Source organism: Catharus ustulatus, chromosome 32 (assembly GCF_009819885.2).
Source record: "Catharus ustulatus isolate bCatUst1 chromosome 32, bCatUst1.pri.v2, whole genome shotgun sequence".
Taxonomy (NCBI): Eukaryota; Metazoa; Chordata; class Aves; order Passeriformes; family Turdidae; genus Catharus; species Catharus ustulatus.
Window position 1 is genome coordinate 1,528,363 of NC_046252.1, and position 24,254 is coordinate 1,552,616.

Here is a 24,254-nt window from a genome sequence, read left to right on the forward strand (position 1 = left end):
CACCGGGACAGACAGACACACGGACACACGGCCACAGACGCGTCCCCTCCCCCCCACCCCCGCAGCATCAGATGGGGGGGGGGAGGGGCGGAGCAGAGCGGGGGGGACCCCCCCAAAAAAAACTCCGGGGGGGGGGTCCCGGGCAGGTGGGAAATGGGGGGAGGGAGGGGAAGGAGACGCCGCGCGGGGGGGAGGGGAAGGTTTGGGGGTCCCGGGGGGTCTCGGGGGGGTCTCGGGGGTTTCCGGGGGGGGGTCCCGGGGGTCTCGGGGGGGGTCCCCACTCACCCGTGCAGCAGCCGCTGCCGGAGCGGCCCCCGGCGCCGCTCGGCCGTGCACTGCAGGCACCACATTTCGGGGAGGGGGAGGGGGGGAACACCCCCAAAAAATTTGGGGAGGGGGCACACACACACACACGAACACGGGGAGACCCCCCGGGAGGTGGGGAGGGGTCTCGGGTGGGGGTGGGGGAGCCCCCGGAGCCTCCGCAGCAGAAGCAGGGCCCGGCCGGGCGGTGCAAGGTGGGGGGGGGGGGTGAGGGGGGGGAGGGGGAGGAGCCGAGGAGCGACCCCCCCCCCCCATCCCCCCATCCCCCCCCCCCCCACCCCGATCTGCGCGTGCCCGGATGTCGAGACCCCCCTGGATTTGGGGAGGGGGGGGATTTGGGGGAGGGTCGTGGACGCCTGGGTCCCTCTGATATGGAATGGGGGGGGTCGCGTGTCCCCCCCCCCCCAAAATAAATAAATAAATAAATAAAACTGGTGGGGGGGGGAGCCCAGACTGGGGGGAGGGGAGGGGGCGGCCCCTAAAATTGGGGACTCCCCCCAAATCAATTGGGAGGTCCCGGATGTTGGGGGGTGTTCCCTGATGTGGGGGGGGTCCCTGACGTGGGGAGGGGTCCCTGAGTTTGGGGAGGGTCCCTGAGGTTGGGGGGTGGTTCGGATGTGGGGAGGGGTCCCTGATGTGTGGGGAGGGGTCCCTGAGTTTGGGGGGGGTCCCTGATGTGTGAGGGGGGTCCCCGAGGTGCGGGGGTCCCTGATGGTGGGCGGAGTCCCTGATGTTGGGGAGGGGTCTCTGATGTGGGAGGGGTCCCTGAGGTTTGGGGGGTGTTCCCTGATGTGAGGGAGGGGTCCCTGATGTTGGGGGTGGTCCCTGAGGTTGGGGAAGGTCCCTGATATTGGGAGGGGTCTCTGATGTGGGAGGGGTCCCGGATGTGGGAGGGGGATCCCTGATGTTAGGGGGGGGGTCCCTGATTTGAGTGGGGTCCCTGATGTTGGGGAGGGGTCTCTGAGGTTGGGAGGGGTCCCTGATATGGGTGGGGGGTCCCGGATGTGGGGAGGGGTCCCTGAGGTTTGGGGAGGTCCCCTGATGTGGGGGGGGGGTCCCTGATGTGTGGGAGGAGTCTCTGAGGTTGGGAGGGGTCCCTGATATGGGTGGGGGGTCCCGGATGTGGGGAGGGGTCCCTGATGTGGGGGCGGTCCCTGATGTGGGAGGGGTCCCGGATGTGGGGAGGGATCCCTGAGTTTGGGGAGGGGTCCCTGATGTTGTGTGGGGAGGGTCCCGGATGTGGGGGGGGGCGTCCCTGAGGTTGGGGAGGTCCCTGATTTGAGGAGGGGGTCCCTGATATTGGGGGGAGGGTCCCTGAGGTTGGGAGGGGTCCCTGATATTGGGGAGGGGTCCCTGACGTGAGGGGGGCGCCCCCGGGGCTCCCCCCAGTTCAGGGGTCCCCAATGTGGGGGGGTTGGGGTGTCCCTATCGCGCTGCGCATGCGCGGATCCCCCCCCCCCCCCCCCCCCAAGGGCTGGCGGTTGCCATGGCGACGCGGCGGGCGGGGGGCGGCGGTTGCCATGGAGACGCGGCGGGGGATGGAGGCGGGGGGGGAGGGGAGGGGGGGGGGATCCCCGGGGGGAGGGGCTCGAGCGCAGGGTCCCCCCCCAAGCCCCGCCCCCTCCCCCGGCACCGCCCCCTCCCCAAAATAGAGCGAGGAGGCGCCATGATGGAGGCGTTGCCATGGCAACCGCCCCCAAACAGCGGCCGGGGGAGGAGCGGGCGGCGCCTATAGGGGCCCTATAGGGGCTGGGGTGTGTACGGCTCCTGTAGCGGTCTGTAGGCCCCTGTATGGGCCCCTATAGAGCCCTGGGGTGTGTATGGCCCCTATAGCGGTCTATATGGGCCCTATAGAACCCAGGGGTCTGTATGGTCCCTATAGGGATCTATATGGGCCCTATATAGGCCCCTGGGGTCTGTAACAGCCCCTATAGGAATCTATATGGGCCCTCATAGAGCCCAGGGGTTTGTACGGCCCCTATATGGATCCATATGGGCCCTTATAGAGCCCAGGGGTTTGTACGGCCCCTATAGGAATCTATATGGCCCCCTATAGAGCCCTGAGGTGTGTACAGCCCCTACATGGATCTATATGGGTCCTTATAGAGCCCTGGGGTCTGTAACGGCCCCTATAGGGATCTAAATGGGCCCCTATAGGCCCCTGGGGTGTGTATAGCCCCTATAGGGATCTATATGGTCCTATATAGGCCCCTGGGGTCTGTATGGCCCCTATAGGGGTCTATATGGGCCCCTATAGAGCCCTAAGGTGTGTATGGCCCCTATAGCGATCTATATGGCCCTATACAGGCCCCTGGGGTGTGTACAGCCCCTATATGGATCTATATGGGCCCCTATAGAGCCTTGGGGTCTGTATGGCCCCTATAGGGGTCTATATGGGGCCCTATAGAGCCCTGAGGTGTGTATGGCCCCTATAGGGATCTATATGGCCCTATACAGGCCCCTGGGGTGTGTACAGCCCCTATAGGGGTCTGTATGGGCCTCTATAGGCCCCTGGGTCTGTATGGCCCCTATAGGGATCTATAGGCCCCTATATGGGCCCTTATAGAGCCCCGGGGTCTGTATGGGCCCTATAGGGGTTTATATGGGCCCCTATAGAGCCCCAGGGTCTCTACAGAACTCTGTGGGCCTTGAGGTCTGTATGGCCCCTATAGGGATCTATATGGGTCCCTATAGAGCCCTGGGATGTGCACAGTCCCTGTAAGGCCCTGTGGCCCCTATGGCCCCTATAGGGGTTTATTTGGGCCCCTATAGGGTTTTCTCTGGCCCCCATGGCCCTTATAGGGGTTTATTTGGGCCTCTATAGGGTTTTCTCGGTCCCCTATGGCCTCTATAGGGGTTTATTTGGCCCCTATGGGTCCCTGTGGCCCCTATGGCCCCTATAGTGTTTTCTCTGTCCCCTATGGCCCCCATAGGGCCCCGCGGGTCCGAGGTGTGGGGGAGGGGCGGCTCTTACCTGCGGGCGGGGGGAGGTTGGAGCAGCCAAAGCACCTGAGGGTGGCACCTGGAGCGGGGACAGGGACACACGGGGACAATGGACATGGGGACAATGGACAGGGACACACGGGGACATGGGGACACAGAGATGGACAGGGGACAGATGGGGGACATGGACAGGGGGACAATGGACAGGGACACACGGGGACATGGGGACACAGAAATGGACAGGGGACAATGGACAGGGGGACAATGGACAGGGACACACGGGGACATGGACATGGGGACATGGACAGGGACACAGAGATGGACAGGGGACACACGGGGACATGGACATGGGGACATGGACATGGGGACACAGAGATGGACAGGGGACACACGGGGACATGGACATGGGGACATGGACAGGGGACATGGACATGGGGACAATGGACAGGGACACACGGGGACATGGACATGGGGACAATGGACAGGGACACACGGAGACATGGGGACACAGAGATGGACAGGGGACAGACAGGGGGACATGGACAGGGACACACGGGGACGTGGACATGGGGACAATGGACAGGGGACATGGGGACATGGAGACAATGGACAGGGACACACGGGGACATGGACAGGGGGACATGGACAGGGGACAATGGACAGGGACACACGGGGACATGGGGACACAGAGATGGACAGGGGACATGGACAGGGGACATGGACAGGGGGACAATGGACATGGGGACAATGGACAGGGACACACGGGGACATGGACATGGGGACATGGACAGGGGGACAATGGACATGGGGACAATGGACAGGAACACACGGGGACATGGGGACACAGAGATGGACAGGGGACAGACGGGGGACATGGACATGGGGACATGGACAGGGGACAATGATCAGGGACACACGGGGACATGAGGACACAGAGGTGGACAATGGACAGGGACACACGGGGACGTGGGGACAATGGACAGGGACACACGGGGACATGGGGACACAGAGATGGACAGTGGACAATGGACAGGGACACACAGGGGACGTGGAGACAATGGACATGGGGACAATGGACAGGGGACAATGGACAGGGGACAATGGACAGGGACACACGAGGACATGGACATGAGGACAATGGACAGGGGACAATGGAGATGGACAGGGGACAGACAGGGGACAATGGACAGGGACACACGGGGGACATGGACAGGAGACAATGGACAGGGGACAATGGACAGGGACACACGGGGGACATGGACATGAGGACAATGGACAGGGGACAATGGACAGGGACACACGGGGGACATGGACATGAGGACAATGGACAGGGGACAATGGATGGGGGACACAGGGGACAACGGACATGGACACACAGGGGACAGACAGGGGACAATGGACACAGGGGCAATGGACATGGAGACAATGCACAGGGACATGGGGACAATGGACAGGGGGACACAGGGGACAATGGACATGGACACACGGGGACATCGACATGGGGACAATGGACACGGGGACAATGGATGGGGGACACAGGGGACAATGGACAGGGACACATGGGGGACATCGACATGGGGACAATGGACACGGGGACAATGGACAGTGGACAGAGAGATGGACAGGGGACAATGGAGATGGACTGGGGGACACAGATGGACAGGGGAGAGAAGGACAGGGAGATGGACAGGGGACAGACAGGGGACAAAGGACAGGAGGACACAGATGGACAGGAGGACACAGATGGACGGGGGACACAGATGGACAGGGGGACACAGATGGACAGGGGGACACAGAGATGGACAGAGGGACACAGATGGACAGGGACAAGGGACACAGAGATGGACAGAGGGACAAGGGACAGGGGGACACAGGGATGGACAATGAGTGATGGCGACAATGGACTGGGGGTGATGGGGGGGACACGGTGGGGACAGACGGACATGGGGACATGGGGACAGACGGACAGTGGGGACAGCCAGGTGAATGGGGGACAATGGGGGACAGACGGACACATGGGGTCAGTGGGTGAGGGGGACATGGGGACAGACGGACGTGGGGACAGACGGACGTGAGGACAGACAGATGTGGGGACAGACAGATGTGGGGACAGACGGACGTGGGGACAGACGGACAGTGGGGACAGACGGACAGTGGGGACATGGGGACAGATAGATGTGGGGACAGACAGACGTGGGGACAGACGGACGTGGGGACAGCGGGGGGGGACAGATGGCTACGGGTCACTGTGGGGGGATGGACAGTGAGGGGACAGACGGATGGGGGGTGGACAGACGGACACGGGGGGGACACAGACAGATGGACACGGGGGGGACAGACGGATGGGGGATGGACAGACGGACACGGGGGGGACATGGATGGACAGATGGACAAGGGGACACAGGGACATGGACAGACAGACAGACATGAGGAGGACATGGACAGACAGATGGACACAGGGACATGGACAGACAGACACGAGGAGGACATGGAGGGACAAATGGACACAGGGACAAGGACAGACAGACATGGAGAGGACACAGATGGACACAGAGAGGACACAGGGAGGACATAGATGGACGGATGGACAGATGGGGGGGACAAGGACAGACGGACAGACATGGGGAGGACATGGACAGATGGACACAGGGAGGGGACAAGGACAGATGGACAGACGTGGGGAGGACACAGAGGGACAGATGGACACAGGGAGGGGACAAGGACAGACAGACGGACACAGACAGGGAGGAAAGAGAGGAGAGAAACGAGTCAAGAGCCGGAGGGGGGGACGGACACACGGACACGGGGGGGGAGGGGGACACGAGTGGGGGGGGGGGGACACGAGCTGGGGGGGAGGGGAGGGGGAGGGGGAGGGATCCAGGGTGGGGGAGGGGCCCCACAGAGGGTCCAGGCCTGAGCCCCCCCCCCAAAATCGCACTCGGGGGGGTCCCGGGGGTGTCCCCACCCCCCATCCCAGTGTCCCCAGTGTCCCCAGTGTCCCCCACTCACGCCATGGGGGGTCCAAGCTGGGGGGTCCCGAGGGGTCCTGGGGGTGTCCGGAGGTGTCCAGGGGGGGGTGGCCGGAGGGGTTTTGGGGTGTCCGGGGGGATTTTGGGGCGTCCGGGGATGTCCGGGGGGGAAAGGTTGGGGGATTTTGGGGCGTCCAGGGGGGTTTGGGGTGTCCGGGAGGATCTTGGGGTGTCCGGGGAAAATTTGGGGTGTCCAGGGGGGGTGTCCAGGAGGGGTTTGGGGGGGGATTTGGGGAGGAATGTCCGGGGATTTTGGGGTGTCCAGTGGGGGTGTCCGGGAGGGGTTTGGGGTGTCCGGAGGTGTCCGGAGGGGGTTTGAGGGGGAATGTCCGGGGGTTTTGGGGTGTCCAGGGGTGTCCGAGGGTTTTGGGGTGTCCGGGGGGATTTTGGGGTGTCCGGGGGGGTGTCCGGGAGTGTCCGGGAGGATTTTGGGGTGTCCGGGGGAGTGTCCGGGGGGGTGTCCGGGAGTGTCCGGGAGGATTTTGGGGTGTCCAGGGGTGCCCGGAGGGGTTTTGGGGTGTCCGGGGGATTCTGGGGGAGCCGGGGGGGTCTCCGGGGGGGTGTCCGGGAGGATTTTGGGGTGTCCGGGGGGGGTTGTCCGGGATTTTGGGGTGTCCGGAAGGGGTTTAGGGTGTCCGGGGGGGGTGTCCGTGGGGGTTTTGGGGTGTCCGGGAGGGTTTTGTGGTGTCCGGCGGGAGTGTCCGGGGGGGTTTTGGGGTGTCCGTGGGAGTTTTGGGGTGTCCGGGAGGATTTTGGGGTGTCCGTGGGGGTTTTGGGGTGTCCGGGGATGTCCGGGGGGGTTTTGGGGTGTCCGGGAGGATTTTGGGGTGTCCGTGGGGGTTTTCGGGTGTCCGGGGATGTCCGGGAGGATTTTGGGGTGTCCGGGGGTGTCCGGGGAGGGTTTGGGGTGTCCGGGGATGTCCGGGGTGGTTTTGGGGTGTCCGGGGATGTCCGGGGGGGTTTTGGGGTGTCCGGGGGATTCTAGGGGATCCGGGGGGGTGTCCGGGGGGGTGTCCGGGGTGGTTTTGGGGTGTCCGGGGATGTCCGGGAGGATTTTGGGGTGTCCGGGGGGTTTTGGGGTGTCCGGGGATGTCCGTGGGGATTTTGGGGTGTCCGGTCCCTCAGCCCTGCCGGACTCAGGGCAGCCCCTCCCCCCCTTTCCCTGCCCCCCCCAGCCCGGAAGCCCCGGGCGGAATTCCGGCCCTGCCGGACCTTGGGGTCCCTGGGGGGACACGGAGGGGACAGGGAGGGGACACGGCTGGGATGGGGACAGGAGGGGACAGGGACAGGGAGGGGACAGGGACAGGGGGGTCACAGCCCAACACAGGAACAGGAACAGGGACACAGCCCTGCACGGGGACAGGGACGGGACAGGGAGGGGACATGGCCTGGGATGGGGACAGGGACAAGGAGGGGACACGGCCCTGCACGGGGACAAGGACAGGAACAGGGACACAGCCCTGCACGGGGAGAGGGACAAGGAGGGGACAGGGACAGCGAGGGGACACAGCCTGGGATGGGGACAAGGACAGGGACGGGACAAGGGCAAGGACAGGAAGGGGACACGGCCTGGGACGGGGACAGGGACAAGGAGGGGACAGGGACGGGACAAGGGCAAGGACAGGGAGGGGACACAGCCCTGCACAGGGACAGGGACAGCGAGGGGACAGGGAGGGGACAGAGCCCGGCACGGGGACAGGGACAGGAAGGGGACAAGGAGGGGACAGAGCCCAGCACGGGAACAGGGAGGGGACAGGAAGGGGACACAGCCCGGCACGGGGACAGGGACAGGGAGGGGACAGGGACACAGCCCGGCACGGGGACAGGGACAGGGAGGGGACAGGGAGGGGACACAGCCCGGCACGGGGACAGGGACAGGGAGGGGACAGGAAGGGGACACAGCCCGGCACGGGGACAGGGACAGGGACAGGGAGGGGACACAGCCCGGCACACCCGCGCATGAGGACACACGGCCCTGGCACAGGGGTGGCACAGGGTCACACGGTGTCACACGGTGTCACACGGTGTCACACCCTGGCACAATGCCACACCTGGTGTCACATGTGGTGTCACATGGTGTCACACACAGTGTCACATGCAGCGTCACCACTGTCACACGCCTTTGCACGAGGTTGCACAGTGTCACACCTGGTGTCACATGGTGTCACACCTGGTGTCACACACAGTGTCACCACTGTCACACACCCTTGAATCACCCCGGCACAGCCCCGGCTCAGTGTCACAGTGTCACACGGTGTCACATACAATGTCAGTGTCACACAGTGTCACACAGTGTCACACACGGTGTCACTGCTCTGTCACACGCCTTTGCACGAGGTTGCACAGTGTCACACCTGGTGTCACACGGTGTCACACGGCCCTTGCACAGGGGTCACCTCGGTGTCACACACAGTGTCACACCTGGTGTCACACACAGTGTCACATGGTGTCACAGTGTCACACACAATGTCACACCTGGTGTCACACACAGTGTCACACGGTGTCACAGTGTCACACACAGTGTCACATGTTGCAGTGTCACACCTGGTGTCACACACGGTGTCACATGGTGTCACAGTGTCACACACAGTGTCACACCTGGTGTCACACACAGTGTCACACGGTGTCACAGTGTCACACACAGTGTCACACCTGGTGTCACACACACTGTCACATGGTGTCCCAGTGTCACACACAATGTCACATGTTGCAGTGTCACTTGGTGTCACACCTGGTGTCACAGTGTCACACGAGGGTGGGACACCCTGGCACAGTGGCACTCTGGGTGTCACTCGGTGTCACTCGGTGTCACACAGCCCCTGGTGTCACACGCGCTGTCACATGCCCTGCACAGGGTGACACGTGGCTGTCACCCCGGCACGGTGTCACCGGCTGTCACACGCTCTGCATGGGGTGGCACAGGGAGTCACAGGGTGTCACACACGGTGTCACACGGTGTCACACACAGTGTCACACATGGTGTCACTTGATGTCACACAGTGTCACACACAATGTCACAGGGTGTCACACGGTGTCACACACAATGTCACACACGATGTCACACCCAGTGTCACACACGTCAGTGTCACACACGGTGTCCCATGGTGTCAGCATCACATGGTGTCACATACAGTGTCATGCACGGTGTCACACAGTGCCAGTGTCACGCAGTGTCACACCCAGTGTCACACAGTGTCACAGTGTCACACCTAGTGTCACACACGGTGTTACATGGTGCCAGTGTCACACCCAGTGTCACACACAATGCCAGTGTCACACACAGTGTCACACACGGTGTCACACACAGTGTCATACGGTGTCACACAGTGTCACAGTGTCACACAGTGTCACGCACAATGTCACACAGTGTCACAGTGTCACATACCTGTCACACAGTGCCACACCCAGTGTCACACAATGTCACACACAGTGTCACAATGTCACACACAATGTCACACAGTGTCACATGATGTCACACAGTGTCACACACAGTGTCACACACAGTGTCACATGGTGTCACAGGGTGTCACAGGGTGTCACGCACAATGTCACACACGATATCACACCGAGTGTCACACACAATGTCAGTGTCATGCACGGTGTCACACGGTGCCAGTGTCACACAGTGTCACATGATGTCACACATGGTGTCATGGTGCCACATGGTGTCACATACATGCCACAAACAATGTCACACAGTGTCACAAGGTGTCACACACAGTGTCACGCACAATGTCACACACAGTGTCACATGATGTCACACAGTGTCACAGTGTCACACACAGTGTCATACGGTGTCACAGGGTGTCACAGGGTGTCACACTCGGCGTCACACACAATGTCACACACAGTGTCACCCAGTGTCACACACAATGTCACACATGGTGTCACGCACAGTGTCACATGATGTCACATGTTGTCACAGTGTCACACCCAGTGTCACATGGCGTCACAGTGTCACACACAATGTCAGTGTCACACACGGTGTCACAAGGTGTCAGTGTCACACGGTGTCACACACGGTGTCACATACAGTGTCATGCACGGTGCCACATGGTGCCAGTGTCACACAGTGTCACATGATGTCACATGGTGTTACACATGGTGTCATGGCATCATACACAGTGTCACACTGTCACACTGTGTCACACCCAGTGTCTCACCCAGTGTCAGACAGTGTCACACAGTGTCACATGATGTCACACACGGTGTCACACAGTGTCTCACGATGTCACACAGTGTCACACACAACGTCACACCCAATGTCATACCCAGTGTCACATGATGTCACACCCAGTGTCACATGATGTCACACACGGTGTCACAGTGTCACACACAGTGTCACACGATGTCACACACAATGTCACACAGTGTCGCACCCAGTGTCCCACATGGTGTCTGTCACAGTGTCACAGTGTCACACCCAGTGTCACACGATGTCACACACAGTGCCATGGTGTCACATACATGTCACACAGTGTCACACTCAATGTCACACACACTGTCACATAGTGTCACACCCGGTGTCACACACAATGGCACGCACGATGTCACACTCAGTGTCACCCAGTGCCACACCCAGTGTCACCCAGTGTCACACGATGTCACATAATGTCACACCCAGTGTCACACACAATGGCACGCACAATGTCACACCCAGTGTCACACCCGGTGTCACCCAGTGCCACACCCGGTGTCACCCAACGTCACACCCGGTGTCACCCAGTGCCACACCCAGTATCACCCAGTGTCACCCAGTGTCACCCAGTGTCACCCAGTGTCACACTCAGTGTCACACGCTGTCACCCAGTGCCACACCCAGTGTCACCCAGTGTCACACACACTGTCACATAATGTCACACCCAGTGTCACACACAATGGCACGCACAATGTCACACTCAGTGTCACACCTGGTGTCACCCAACGCCAGACTCGGTGTCACCCAGTGCCACACCCAGTGTCACACCCAGTGTCACCCAGTGTCACCCAGTGTCACACGCTGTCACCCAGTGCCACACCCAGTGTCACCCAGTGTCACACACACTGTCACATAATGTCACACCCAGTGTCACACACAATGGCACGCACAATGTCACACTCAGTGTCACACCTGGTGTCACCCAACGCCAGACTCGGTGTCACCCAGTGCCACGCCCAGTGTCACACCCAGTGTCACCCAGTGCCACACCCGGTGTCACACCCGTTGTCACCCAGTGTCACACAGTGTCACACCCAGTGTCACCCAACGCCAGACTCGGTGTCACCCAGTGCCACGCCCAGTGTCACACCCAGTGTCACCCAGTGCCACACCCGGTGTCACACCCGTTGTCACCCAGTGTCACACAGTGTCACACCCAGTGTCACCCAACGCCAGACTCGGTGTCACCCAGTGCCACACCCAGTGTCACACCCAGTGTCACCCAGTGTCACCCAGTGTCACACCCAGTGTCACATGCTGTCACCCAGTGCCACACCCGGTGTCACACCCGGTGTCACACCCAGTGTCACCCAGTGCCACCCCCGTGTCCCTCGTGCACACCCCGGCCCTGCCCTCTCACGCCGGTGTCACCCGCGGTGTCACCCCCGTCACTGTCACCTGCCCTGCCGGTGTCACCCCCCCCCCACGGCCCCTCCCGCACCCCGGCGCCATTTGGGGACATTTTGGGGACATTTTGGGGACATTTTGGTTTTTTTGGGGGGGTTGGAGCCGGCGCCGGGGGCGGGTCCCGTTTCCATGACAACGCCCCCCCCCTTTGTCGCCTCCCCGGCGCTGTCACCGCTGTCACCGCTGTCACCGCCCGCGCCGTCGCCCGGCAACGCCACCCCGGCAACCGCGCGGCCCCGCCTGTCGCGACATGACGGGGCCGTCGCGACACGCCCGGAGCCCGTGACTGACGCGTCACACAACGGGCCGGCCCTGTCGCGACACGCCGGGTGCTGCCCTGCTATATCGTGATATATCACCCCCTGTCGCGATATATCAGCCCTACCGCGAGGCGCCGGCTCCATCGCGACGCGTGGGACCTATCGCGATATGGGGGGGGGTGTTGGGGGGGACACAACGGCCCTATCGTGACAGAACCGCCCTGTCGCGACTCTCGTGACACCCTCCCCCACCCCGGGGAGGGGACCCAGGCGTCCGTGGGGGGGTGGGGGGGGGGGAGGGGAAGGGTGGGGGAGGGGCGGAGGGGGGGAGGGGCAGCACTGACCTCACTGTCCTGGAGCTGTCGCGATCCGACCTGGGGGGGGAGGGGAGGGGGAGGGGGAGGGGTCAGTGAGGGGCAGAGACCCCCCCAGTGCCCCTCCCCCACTCCCCAAAATCCTCCCAGTGCCCCTCCCCCCCCAATGTCCCCGCTGTCCCCAGGTGCCCCCGGACCGACAGACGGTGACCGGGGGGGGGAGGGGCGGTGACGTCACGACCCCCCCCAGACCCCGCACCTGCTCCCCCCCCTCCCCTCCCCCACCCCCCGTCCAAAAAAAATCCCGAATTCCACATCCCCAAATTCCAGATTATGGGGAATCCCAACCTTCACAAATCCCCGATTTTTGGAAATCCCAAATCCCCGATTTTTGAGAATCCCAAATCCCACAAATCCCCGATTTTGGGGAATCTAAAATTCCAGATCCCCAAATCTCAGATTTTTGGGAAATCCTGGATCCCCAAATCCTGGATTTTGGGGAATCCCAATTCCCCAATTTAGGGAAATCCCACATTCCATAGTCCCAAATCCCCGATTTCCAGATCCCCAAAATCCAGATTTTGGGGATCCCAAATTCCACAAATCCTCAATTTTGGGGAATCTTGGCTCCCCGAATCCCCAGTTTTGGGAATCCCAAACTTCACAAATCCCCGATTTTGGGAAATCCCAGCTCCCCAAATCCCCCTTTTTGGGGAGTCCCAAATTCCAGATCCCCAAATTCCAAATTTTGGGGATCTCAAATCCCACAAATCCTCAATTTTGGGAAATCTTGGATCCTCAAATTCCTGATTTTGGGGAATCTCGAATTACAGATCCCCAAATTCCAGATTTTGGGGAATCCCAGATCCCACAAATCCCCAATTTTGGGGAATCTTGGCTCCCCAAATCCTCGGTTTTGGGAATCCCAAACTTCACAAATCCCCGATTTTGGGAAATCCTGGATCCCCAAATCCCCAATTTTGGGGAATCCCGAATTTCAGATCCCCAAATCCCAGATTTTTGGGAATCCCAAATCCCACAAATCCCTGATTTTGGGGAATCCCACATTCCATATTCCCAAATCCCCGATTTTGGGGAATCCTGAATTCCAGATCCTCAAATCCCAGATTTTGAGAAATCCTGGATCCCCAAATCCCCAAATTTGGGGAGTCCCAAATTCCACAAATCCCCGATTTTGGGAAATCCTGGATGTCCAAATCCCTGATTTCGGGGAGTCCCGAATTCCTAATCCCCAAATTCTAGATTATGGGGAATCCCAGCTCCCCAAATCCCCGATTTTTGGGAATCCCAAATCCCACAAATCCCCGATTTTTGGAATGTCGGCTCCCTAAATTCCAGATTTTGAGGAATCTCAAATCCCACAAATCCCCGATTTTGGGAAATCCTGGATCCCCAAATCCCCGATTTTGGAGAGTCCCAGATCCCACAAATCCCCGATTTTGGGAAATTCCAAATCCTACGAATTCCCAATTTTGGGAAATCTTGGATCCCCAAATCCCCGATTTCGGGGAATTCTCAAATTCCAGATCCCCAAATTTTGGGGATCCCAAATCCCACAAATCCCCAATTTTGGGAAATCTTGGATCCTCAAATTCCTGATTTTGGGGAATCCCGAATTACAGATCCCCAAAATCTGGATTTTGGGGAATCCCAGATCCCACAAATCTCGAGTTTTGGGAAATCCTGGATCCCCAAATCCCAGATTTTTGGGAATCCCAAATCCCACAAATCCCCGATTTTGGGGAATCCCAAATCCCACAAATCCCCGATTCTGGGAAATCTTGGATCCCCAAATCTCCGATTTTGGGGAGTCCCAAATTCCAGATCCCCAAATTCCAAATTTTGGGGATCCCAAATCCCACAAATCCTCAATTTTGGGAAATCTTGGATCCTCAAATTCCTGATTTTGGGGAACCCCGAATTACAGATCCCCAAAATCCAGATTTTGGGGAATCCCAGATCCCACAAATCTCGAGTTTTGGGAAATCCTGGATCCCCAAATCCCCGATTTTTGGGAATCCCAAACTTCACAAATTCCCGATTTTGGGAAATCCTGGATCCCCAAATCCCCAATTTTGGGGAATCCCGAATTTCAGATCCCCAAATCCCAGATTTTTGGGAATCCCAAATCTCACAAATCCCCGATTTAGGGAAATCCCACATTCCATATTCCCAAATCCCCGATTTTGGGGAGTCCCAAATCCCACAAATCCCTGATTTTGGAAAATCCAAAATCCCACAAATCCCCAATTTTGGAAAATCCTGGATGTCCAAATCCCTGATTTTGGGGAGTCCCGAATTCCTAATCCCCAAATTCCAGATTATGGGGAATCCTGGATCCCCAAATCCCCGATTTTTGGGAATCCCAAATCCCACAAATCCCCAATTTGGGAAATCCTGGATCCCCAAATCCCCAATTTTGGGGAGTCCCAAATCCCACAAATCCCCAATTTTGGGAAATCCTGGATCCCCAAATCCCCAATTTTGGGGAATCCTGAATTCCACATCCCCAAATCCCTGATTTTGGGGAATCCCGAATTCCCACAAATCCCCGATTTTGGAAAATCCAAAATCCCACAAATCCCCAATTTTGGGAAATCTAGGATCCCCAAATCCCCGATTTTGGGGAATCCCGGTTCCCCAAATCCCAGATTTTTGAGAATCTCGAATTTCAAATCGCCAAATTCCAGATTCTGGGAAATCCTGGATCCCCAAATCCCCGAATTTGGGGAGTCCCAAATCCCACAAATCCCCGATTTTTGGGAAATCCTGGATCCCCAAATCCCCGATTTTGGGAAATCCCAGCTCCCCAAATCCCCCTTTTTGGGGAATCCCGAATTCCAAATCCCCAAATTCCAAATTTTTGGGAATCCCAAATCCCACCAATCCCCGATTTTGGAGGGTGGGAAGGAGGAGTCCCCGATCCCAAATCCCAGATTTTGAGCCGGGAATGTGTCCCAGAAATCCCCAAATCCCAAATTTTGGTGGGAATCCCGCATTCTTCATTCCCAAATCCCAGATCCTGCATTTTGGGGATGTCCCTGACGGCCAAATCCCAAATTTTGGGGGGTGTCCAGCTCCCCAAAACCCCGATTTTGAGGGGAGGGGGTCTGGGATCCCGGATTTCCAAATCCCAAATCCCCGATTTTGGAGCTCCCCAAACCCCAATCCCGGATTTTGGGGCCATTCCCGACCCCGATCCTGGATTTTAGGGGGATGTTCCTGAATCCCCCCAACCCAATCCTGGTTTTTAGGGCCGTTCTCCATCCCCAATCCCTGATTTTGGGTCCTTTCCCCCTCCCCAGTCCCTGTTTTTAGAGACCCCAGCCCCATTTCTCTCTCCATCCCCCATCCCCAATCCCATTTTCGGGTCCCTCCCCCTTCTCAATCCCTGTTTTTAGGGACCCCAGCCCCATTTTCGGTTCCCTTCCCCTCCCCAGTCCCTGTTTTTAGGTCCCTCCCCAGTCCCCGTTTTTCGGGACCCCAGCCCCATTTCTGGCTCCATCCCTCATCCCCAGCCCCATTTTCAGGTCCCTCCCCCTCCCCAATCCCTGTATTTAGGGACCCCAGCCCCATTTCCGGCTCCATCCCCCATCCCCAGCCCCATTTTGGGTTCCCTCCCCCTCCCTTGTCCCCGTTTTTCGGGACCCCAGCCCCATTTTCGGATCGCTTCCCCTCCTCAGTCCCTGTTTTTCAGGACCCCAGCCCCATTTCTTGTTCCCTCCCCCTCCTCAATCCCTGTTTTTGGGGACCCCAGCCCCATTTCTGGCTCCATCCCCCATCCCCAGCCCCATTTTCGGTTCCCTCCTCTTCCCGAATCCCTGTTTTTAGGGACCCCAGCCCCATTTTCGGGTCCCTCCCCCGCCCCCAGTCCCTGTTTTTAGGTCCTTCCCGCTCCCCAGTCTCTGTTTTACGGGACCCCAACCCCATTTCTGGCTCCATTCCTCATCCCCAATCCCATTTTCGGATCCCTCCTCTTCCCCAGTCCCTGTTTTTAGAGACCCCAGCCCCATTTTCGGTTCCCTGCCCCTCCCCAGTCCCTGTTTTTAGAGACCCCAGCCCCATTTTCGGTTCCCTGCCCCTCCCCAGTCCCTGTTTCTCGGGACCCCAGCCCCATTTCTGGCTCCATCCCTCATCCCCAGCCCCATTTTCGGTTCCCTCCCCCTCGCCAGTCCCTATTTTTAGAGACCCCAGCCCCATTTTCAGTTCCCTCCCCCTCCCCAGTCCCCGTTTTTCGGGACCCCAGCCCCATTTTCGGTTCCCTCCCCCTCCCCAATCCCCGTTTTTCAGGACCCCAGCCCCATTTCTGGCTCCATCCCCCATCCCCAGCCCCATTTCTTGTTCCCTCCCCCTTCTCAATCCCTATTTTTAGAGACCCCAGCCCCATTTTCGGTTCCCTGCCCCGCCCCAGTCCCTGTTTTTGGTCCTGCCTCCTCCCCAGTCCCCGTTTTTCAGGACCCCAGCCCCATTTCTGGCTCCATCCCTCATCCCCAGCCCCATTTTCTGTTCCCTCCCCCTCCCCAGTCCCCGTTTTTCAGGACCCCAGCCCCATTTCTTGTTCCCTCCCCCTCCCCACTCCCCGTTTTTCAGGACCCCAGCCCCATTTCCCCTCCCAGCCCGTACTTGCGCTGCAGGGTGGTGGCCGGGCTGGTGCTGGCGCTGGTGCTGTGTCCCCCCCCGGGGCTGGAGCTGCGGGAGGGGCCTCGGCTCAGCGGCCCCCGCGTCCAGTCCCGCTCCCAGCACGTTCCGTAGTGCCCATCCCGACCTCGGAACGGCCCCTCCCGATCCAGCCGGGCCGGGTACGGCCCCTCCTGCTCCAGCCGGGCCGGGTACTGCCCATCCCTGCCCGGGTACTGCCCGTCCCGCTCCGGGTACTGCCCCTCTCGCTCCAGCCGGCCCGGGTACGGCCCCTCTCGGTCCATCCTGCTGGAATATTGTCCATCCTGCTCCATCCTGCTGGAATACTGTCCATCCTGCTCCATCCTGCTGGAATATTGTCCATCCTGCTCCATCCTGCCCGGGTACTGCCCGTCCCGCTCCAGGTGTGCTTGGTACTGGAGGTCCCGCTCCAGGACACCGTGGAACTGCCCCTCCTGTCCCGTGTAGGGCCCGTCCCGCTCGGCTCGGCTCAGGTAGGGTCTGTCCCGGTCCTTTCGGCTCGGGTAGGGCCGCTCGTGGTCAGCCCGGCCGGAGTAGGGCCCGTCCCGCTCGGTCAGAGCCTCGAAGGGCGCGTCCCGCTCCAGATGTGCGGGGTAGGGCCGCTCCCGCTCCAGATGTTCCGGGTAAGCTCCGTCGTGCTCCAGGTGTTCGGGGTAGGTCCCGTCGCGCTCCAGGTGAGGCGGGTACGCCCCGTCGGGGTCGCCGTGGCTCGGGTAGGGCAGGTCCCGCTCGGTTCGGGGCGGGTAGGGCAGCTCGGGGTCCCCGTAGAGCCCCTCGGCCTCCAGGTGGTTCTGGTACTGCCCCTCGGGGTCCGCGTGGCCCTGGGGGAATGGGGAGGGGGACACGGGGGTGGCACCGCGGGTCGGGGCTGTGTGGGACCCTCCTGAGCCGGCCCTGAGCCGTCTGGACATCCCTGAGCCCCCTGCCATGGGCTGGAGAGTCCTGGGACCCCCGACCCAATCCCAAAGGGTCCAGGACCCCCTGACCCAATCCCAAAGGGTCCAGGACCCCCTGATCCAATCCCACAGGGTCTGGGACCCCCTGATCCGATCCCAAAGAGTCTGGGACCCCCGACCCAATCCCAAAGGATCCAGGACCCTCTGATCCGATCCCAAAGGATCCAGGACCCCCTGACCCAATCCCAAATGATCCAGGACCCCCTGATTCAATCCCAAAGAGTCTGGGACCCCCTGACGCAATCCCACAGGGTCCAGGAGACCCCCCGACCCAATCCCACAAAGTCTGGGACCTCCGACCCAATCCCAAAGGATCCAGGACCCCCTGATCCAATCCCAAGGGGTCCAGGACCCCCTGATCCAATCCCAAATGATCCAGGACCCCCTGATCCGATCCCACAAAGTCCAGGACCCCCTGACACAATCCCACAGGGTCTGGGACTCCCTGCCCTCGGCTGGACAGTCCTGGGACCCCCCAACCCAATCCCACAGAATCCAGGACCCCTCGACCCAGTCCCACAGAGTCTGGGACCCCCTGATCCAATCTCAAAGGGTCTGGGACCCCCTGACCCAATCCAGGGTCCAGGACCCCCTGACCCAATCCCAAAGGGTCCAGGACCCCCTGATCCAATCCCACAGGGTCTGGGACCCCCTGATCCGATCCCAAAGAGTCTGGGACCCCCGACCCAATCCCAAAGGATCCAGGACCCTCTGATCCGATCCCAAAGGATCCAGGACCCCCTGACCCAATCCCAAATGATCCAGGACCCCCTGACCCAATCCCACAGGGTCTGGGACTCCCTGCCCTCGGCTGGACAGTCCTGGGACCCCCGACTCAATCCCACAGAGTCCAGGACCCCCTGACACAATCCCACAGGTTCCAAGACCCCCTGATCCAATCCCAAAGGATCTGGGACTCCTGACCCAATCCCCCAGTCCCACAGAGTCTGGGACCCCCCCGACCCAATCCCAAAAGATTCAGGACCCCTGACTCAGTCCCAAAGGATCTGGGACCGCCTGCCTTGGGCTGGACAGTCCCGGGACCCCCGACCCAATCCCACAGAGTCTGAGACCCCCTGATCTGATCCCAAAGGATCCAGGACCCCCCAACCCAATCCCACAAAGTCTGGGACCCCCTGATCTGATCCCAAAGGATCCAGGACCCCCTGACCCAATCCCACAGGTTCCAAGACCCCCCTGATCCAATCCCAAAGGATCCAGGACCTCCTGACCCAATCCCAAATAGTCCACGACCCCCAACCCAATCCCAAAGGATCCAGAACCCCCTGATCCAATCCCATAGAGTCTGGGATGGGATCCCCCAGCCCAACCCCAAAGGATCTGGGACTCCCTGCCCTCGGCTGGACAGTCCTGGGACCCCCGACCCAATCCCAAAGGATCCAGGACCCCCCGACCCAATCCCACAGAATTCAGGACCCGCTGACCCAATCCCAAAGGAGCCAGGTCTGCCCTGCTCCGGACCCCCCTTCTGCACCCCCAAAATCAGGGTCCCTGCCCCAGTGACCCCCCCGTGACCTCACCCATGACCCAGTCCCGGTGACCCCTCTGTGACCCCGAGCTTCTGCAGCCCCCAAACATTGCCCCCCACCCCAGAACTGCTCTGCCCCCATCCCAGTGCCCCCTCCCCTATATCTTATGTCTCATATCCCACACCCCACACACCTCAATATCCCATAACACCCCATATCCCACACCCCAGATCTCATATTCCACATCCCATATCCCACACACCCCATATCCTGTATCTCATATCCCATAACCCACACATCCCACACATCCCACACCCCACACCCCATATCCCACACCCCATATCTGCTACAAACCCTATGGCCCCCACACCCCTATATCCCTGTTCCCCTACATATCCCCCATACCCTCTCCATCCCTACAGCCCCCACACACCCCATATCCCCCACACCCCTATACACCCCTATACACCTCACAATCCCCATACCCCCCTGTACCCCCCATAACCCCCATGCCCCTACAACCCCATACCCCTGTATCCCCTACATCCCCCATACACCCCATACCCCCTATAGCCCCCATACTCCCTACACCCCCCATACCCATCCCATGTCTTCCATACTCCCCACACCCCCATGACCCCCATACCCCCGTGCCCCATATGCTCTGTACCCCCTATACCCCATATCCCCCATATTGCCCACATCCCCTATACCTCCATAGCCCCCATATCCCTATATCCCGTGTACCCCCATAGCTGCCCCATATCCCCTCTATCTCCTGTACCCCCATAGCTGCCCCATATCCCCTATATCCCCTGTACCCCCATACCCCCCACATCCCCCATACTCCCATATGCCCCACACCCCTACACTCCCACACCCTCCATACCTACCACACACCCCTATAGCTCCCCTACCCCTACACCCCCGTACCCCCATACCCCTACAGCCCCCATACATCCCCCACACCCCTACACCCCCCGTACCCTACACCCTCCATATCCCCTATATCCCCTATAGCCCCCACACCCCCATACCTGCCCCACACTCCTACACCCCCCATACCCCTACAGACCCCACACATCCCCCATACTCCTATAGCCCCCATACCCCTATAACTCCTACACCCCCACACCCCTATGGCTCCTATACATCCCTCACAGCCTCCATAGCCCTATAGCCCCATACCTGCCCCATATCTTCATACCCCTATAGACCCCACACCTCTATACCCTATACCTGCCCCATACCCCTACACCCCTATATATAACCCCTATAGCCCCCATACCCCTATAACTCTTACACCCCCCATACCCCCCCACTCCCATACCCCCCTATAACCCCCAGACCCCTATAGCCCCTATAACCCCATACCCCTACAGCCCCCATCCACCCCCATATCTGCCCCATACTCCTACACCCCGCAGACCCCTATAGCCCCTATAGCCCCCATACATCCCCCATACCTCTATAGCCCCCATACACCTATAGCCCCTATAGCCCCCATATGTGCCCCATACCCCCATACCTTCCCTACACCCCCTAGACCCCTATGGTCCCTATACACCCCTATAGCCCCCATACACCCCTATAATCCTTATAGCCCCCCTACACCCCCGATACCACTATAACCCCTATAGCCCCCATACACCCCCATACCTCTATAGCTCCCATACACCCCCAGCCCCCTATAGCCCCCACACACCCCACAGACCCCTATAGCCCCCAGCCCCCTATAGCCCTGAGACTCCTATAGCCCCCATACACCCCTATAACCCCTATAGCCCCCATACCCTCATACCTGCCCCATACCCCTATAACCTCCATACATCCCCATACCCCTATAGCCCCCATACACCCCTAAAACCCCTATACCCCCCAGCTCCCTATATCCCCTATATCCCCCATACCCCTATGGCCCCCATACCCCTATACCCTGCTATACCCCCCATACCCCTCCTATATCCCCTATATCCCCCATACCCCCCAGACACCTATAACCCCGAGACCCCTATACCCCCCATACCCCTATAGCCCCCATACCCCTATATCCCCTATATCCCCCCTACACCCCCTATACTCCCCATACCCCCAGACCCCCCTATATCCCCTATATCCCCCAGACCCCCATAGCCCCCATACCCCTATATCCCCCATACCCCCCATACCCCCCTATATCCCCTATACCCCCCACACCGTACCGCGTGCCGGGCCGCCCCCGCCGCCCCGCGCTGCCGCAGGTGCCGGTTCTCGCGGGCCAGGCGCTGCAGCTGCCCCTCGAGCTGCGCGATGCGGCGGCGCTGCGAGGCCAGGAGATGTCGCTGAGTCGCGATAATCCGGTTCAGCTCCAGCAGGTACTCCACAGCGCGGTCGGGGGGCTCGGAACCCCCCGGGGGGGCCCCGCCGCCCCCCGAACCCTCCATGGCCCGGGGTGGGGGAGGGGAGAGGTGGGGGAGGGGTGGGGGGGGGTCAGGGAGGGGGGTCCTGCATGGGGGAGGGGGGGGTTTAAAAATTTGGGGGGGGGGTGTAAAAAATGTGGGGGGGGGGGTTTGAAAAATGAAAAATGAAAAATGTTGGGGGGGGTTTAAAAATGTGGGGGGGGTCTTAAAATGTTGGGGGGGGGGTCTTAAAATGTTGGGGGGGGGGCTCCGGTAGCCCCGAGGGTGAGGGTGAGGGTGGGGGGGATGGGGGGGAGGGGGGGGTGGCCCGGCCGGGGGGCGGCGGGGGCGGGGGGGGGTGGGGGGGGGCGGCTCGGGGGGGCCCGATCCGGGCGCGGAGCTCGGAGGGAGGAGGCGAAGCGGGGTGGGGGGCGGGGCGGGGCGGGGGGGGGGGTGGGGCGGGGTTAAGGCAGCCCCTCCCCCACCCTAAACCCCACCCCTCCCCCCCCATCCCCCCCCCCCCGGGCCATGAACCGCCCCCCCCCCCCCAAAATCCAGGAAGGGACCCCCGGCGTTCCCGCCCCGCCCCCTTCATTAACCTTAATTAACAACTCCATGGGGGAGGGGGCGGGGCTTGACCCCCCCTTTCCCCTCCCCCACCCCCCCAAAAAACTCCTCCAGGACCCCCCGGGGGGGAAGGGGGGGGGGACGCGGACCCTCCCCCCCCCATCCCCTCCCCTCCCCCCCCCCCAACTTTGTGACCCCCCCGCGACCCCTGGGGTGTGACCCCTCCCCCCCCCGCGGTGTCCCCTCCCAGCCCCCCCCGGTGCCACCCCCTGTCCCCCCCCCCCCTGTCCCCCCCCCCCTGTCCCCCCCCTGTCCCCCCCCCCTGTCCCCCCCCGCCCCCCGGCGCTGCCGCCGGCTCAGCCCCGCTCCGTTGCCATGGGAACGGGGCACAAATAACTCGGGCTCTGATTGGGGTTCGGCCGCCGCACGGGGAGGGACCCCCGCCCCCCCGGACACCCCCGGAGACCCCCGGAGCCCCCCAGAGACCCCCGGAGCCCCCCAGAGACCCCCGGAGCCCCCCAGAGACCCCCGGAGACCCCCGGACACCCCCAGAGACCCCTGGACACCCCCAGAGACCCCCGGACACCCCCAGAGACCCCCGGAGCCTCCCAGAGACCCCCGGACACCCCCAGACCCTCCTGAACCCCCCTGGAGACCCCCGGACACCCCCAGAGACCCCCGGAGCCCCCCAGAGACCCCCCAGAGACCCCCAGAGACCCCCGGAGCCCCCCAGAGACCCCCAGAGACCCCCAGAACCTCCTGGACTCCACCCGGACCCCCCCAGACCCCCAAAGACCCCCCCGGACACCCCCAGAGACCCCTGGACACCCCCTGACCCTCCTGAACCCCCCTGGAGACCCCCGGAGCCCCCCAGAGACCCCCAGACACCCTCGGACCCTCCCAGAGACCCCCAAACATCCCCAGACCCTCCTGAATCCCCCCGGAGCCCCCCGGACACCCCCAGAGACCCCCAGAGACCCCCGGACACCCTCGGACCCTCCCAGAGACCCCCGGACACCCCCAGACCCTCCTGGACCCAACCGGATCCCCCCAGAACCCCCCCGGATCCCCCCACAGACCCTCAGACCCCCAAAGACCCCCCCCGGTCCTACCCAGACCCCTCCAGACCCTCCTGGACCCCCCCAGACCCCTCCCAGCACCCCCAGATCTCCACGGACCCCCCCAAGGACCCCCAGACCCCCAGACACACCCCCAGACCCACCCCGGATCCCCCCAAAGACCCCCAGACCCTCCTAGACCCCTCCAAGGACCCCCAGACCCTCTTGGGTCCCCTCAGACCCCCCCAGATCCCCCCGGAGTCCCCCGGATCCCCCCAAAGACCCCCAGACCCCCCCAGATCCCTCCTGGGTCCTCCCCAAAGACCCCCCGGAGCCCCCCGGCACCCCAGACCCCCCTGGACCCCCCCAAAGCCACCGAGAGCCCCCAGACCCCTCCCAGCACCCCCAGGACCCCCCCGGATCCCCCCAAGGACCCCCAGACCCCCCCAGACCCCCAAACACACCCCCAGACCCACCCTGGATCTCCCCCAGAGACCCCCAGACACCCCCAGACCCACCTGGATACCCCCAAAGACCCCCAGACCCCCAAAGGACCCCTCCGATCCTCCCCGGACGCCCCCAGACCCCCCCAAAGCCACCGAGAGCCCCCAGACCCCTCCAAGGACCCCCAGACTCCCCCAGACCCTCCT

At 61.3% G+C, this 24,254-nt stretch overlaps 1 protein-coding gene across 1 annotated transcript in view; it reads right to left on the bottom strand.

Annotated features, from left to right (window-relative positions):
- The window catches only part of LOC117009232 (IQ motif and SEC7 domain-containing protein 2-like), a 54,968-nt gene extending 32,921 nt beyond the window's left edge, over positions 1 to 22,047 (bottom strand). The window contains 4 exon segments of the mRNA XM_033083470.2: positions 3,299 to 3,346; positions 12,506 to 12,535; positions 17,120 to 17,976; positions 21,803 to 22,047. Coding sequence (XP_032939361.1) covers positions 3,299 to 3,346; positions 12,506 to 12,535; positions 17,120 to 17,976; positions 21,803 to 22,024 — 1,157 coding nt within the window. The 5' untranslated portion in view covers positions 22,025 to 22,047.
- Between the last annotated feature and the right edge of the window lie 2,207 nt (positions 22,048 to 24,254).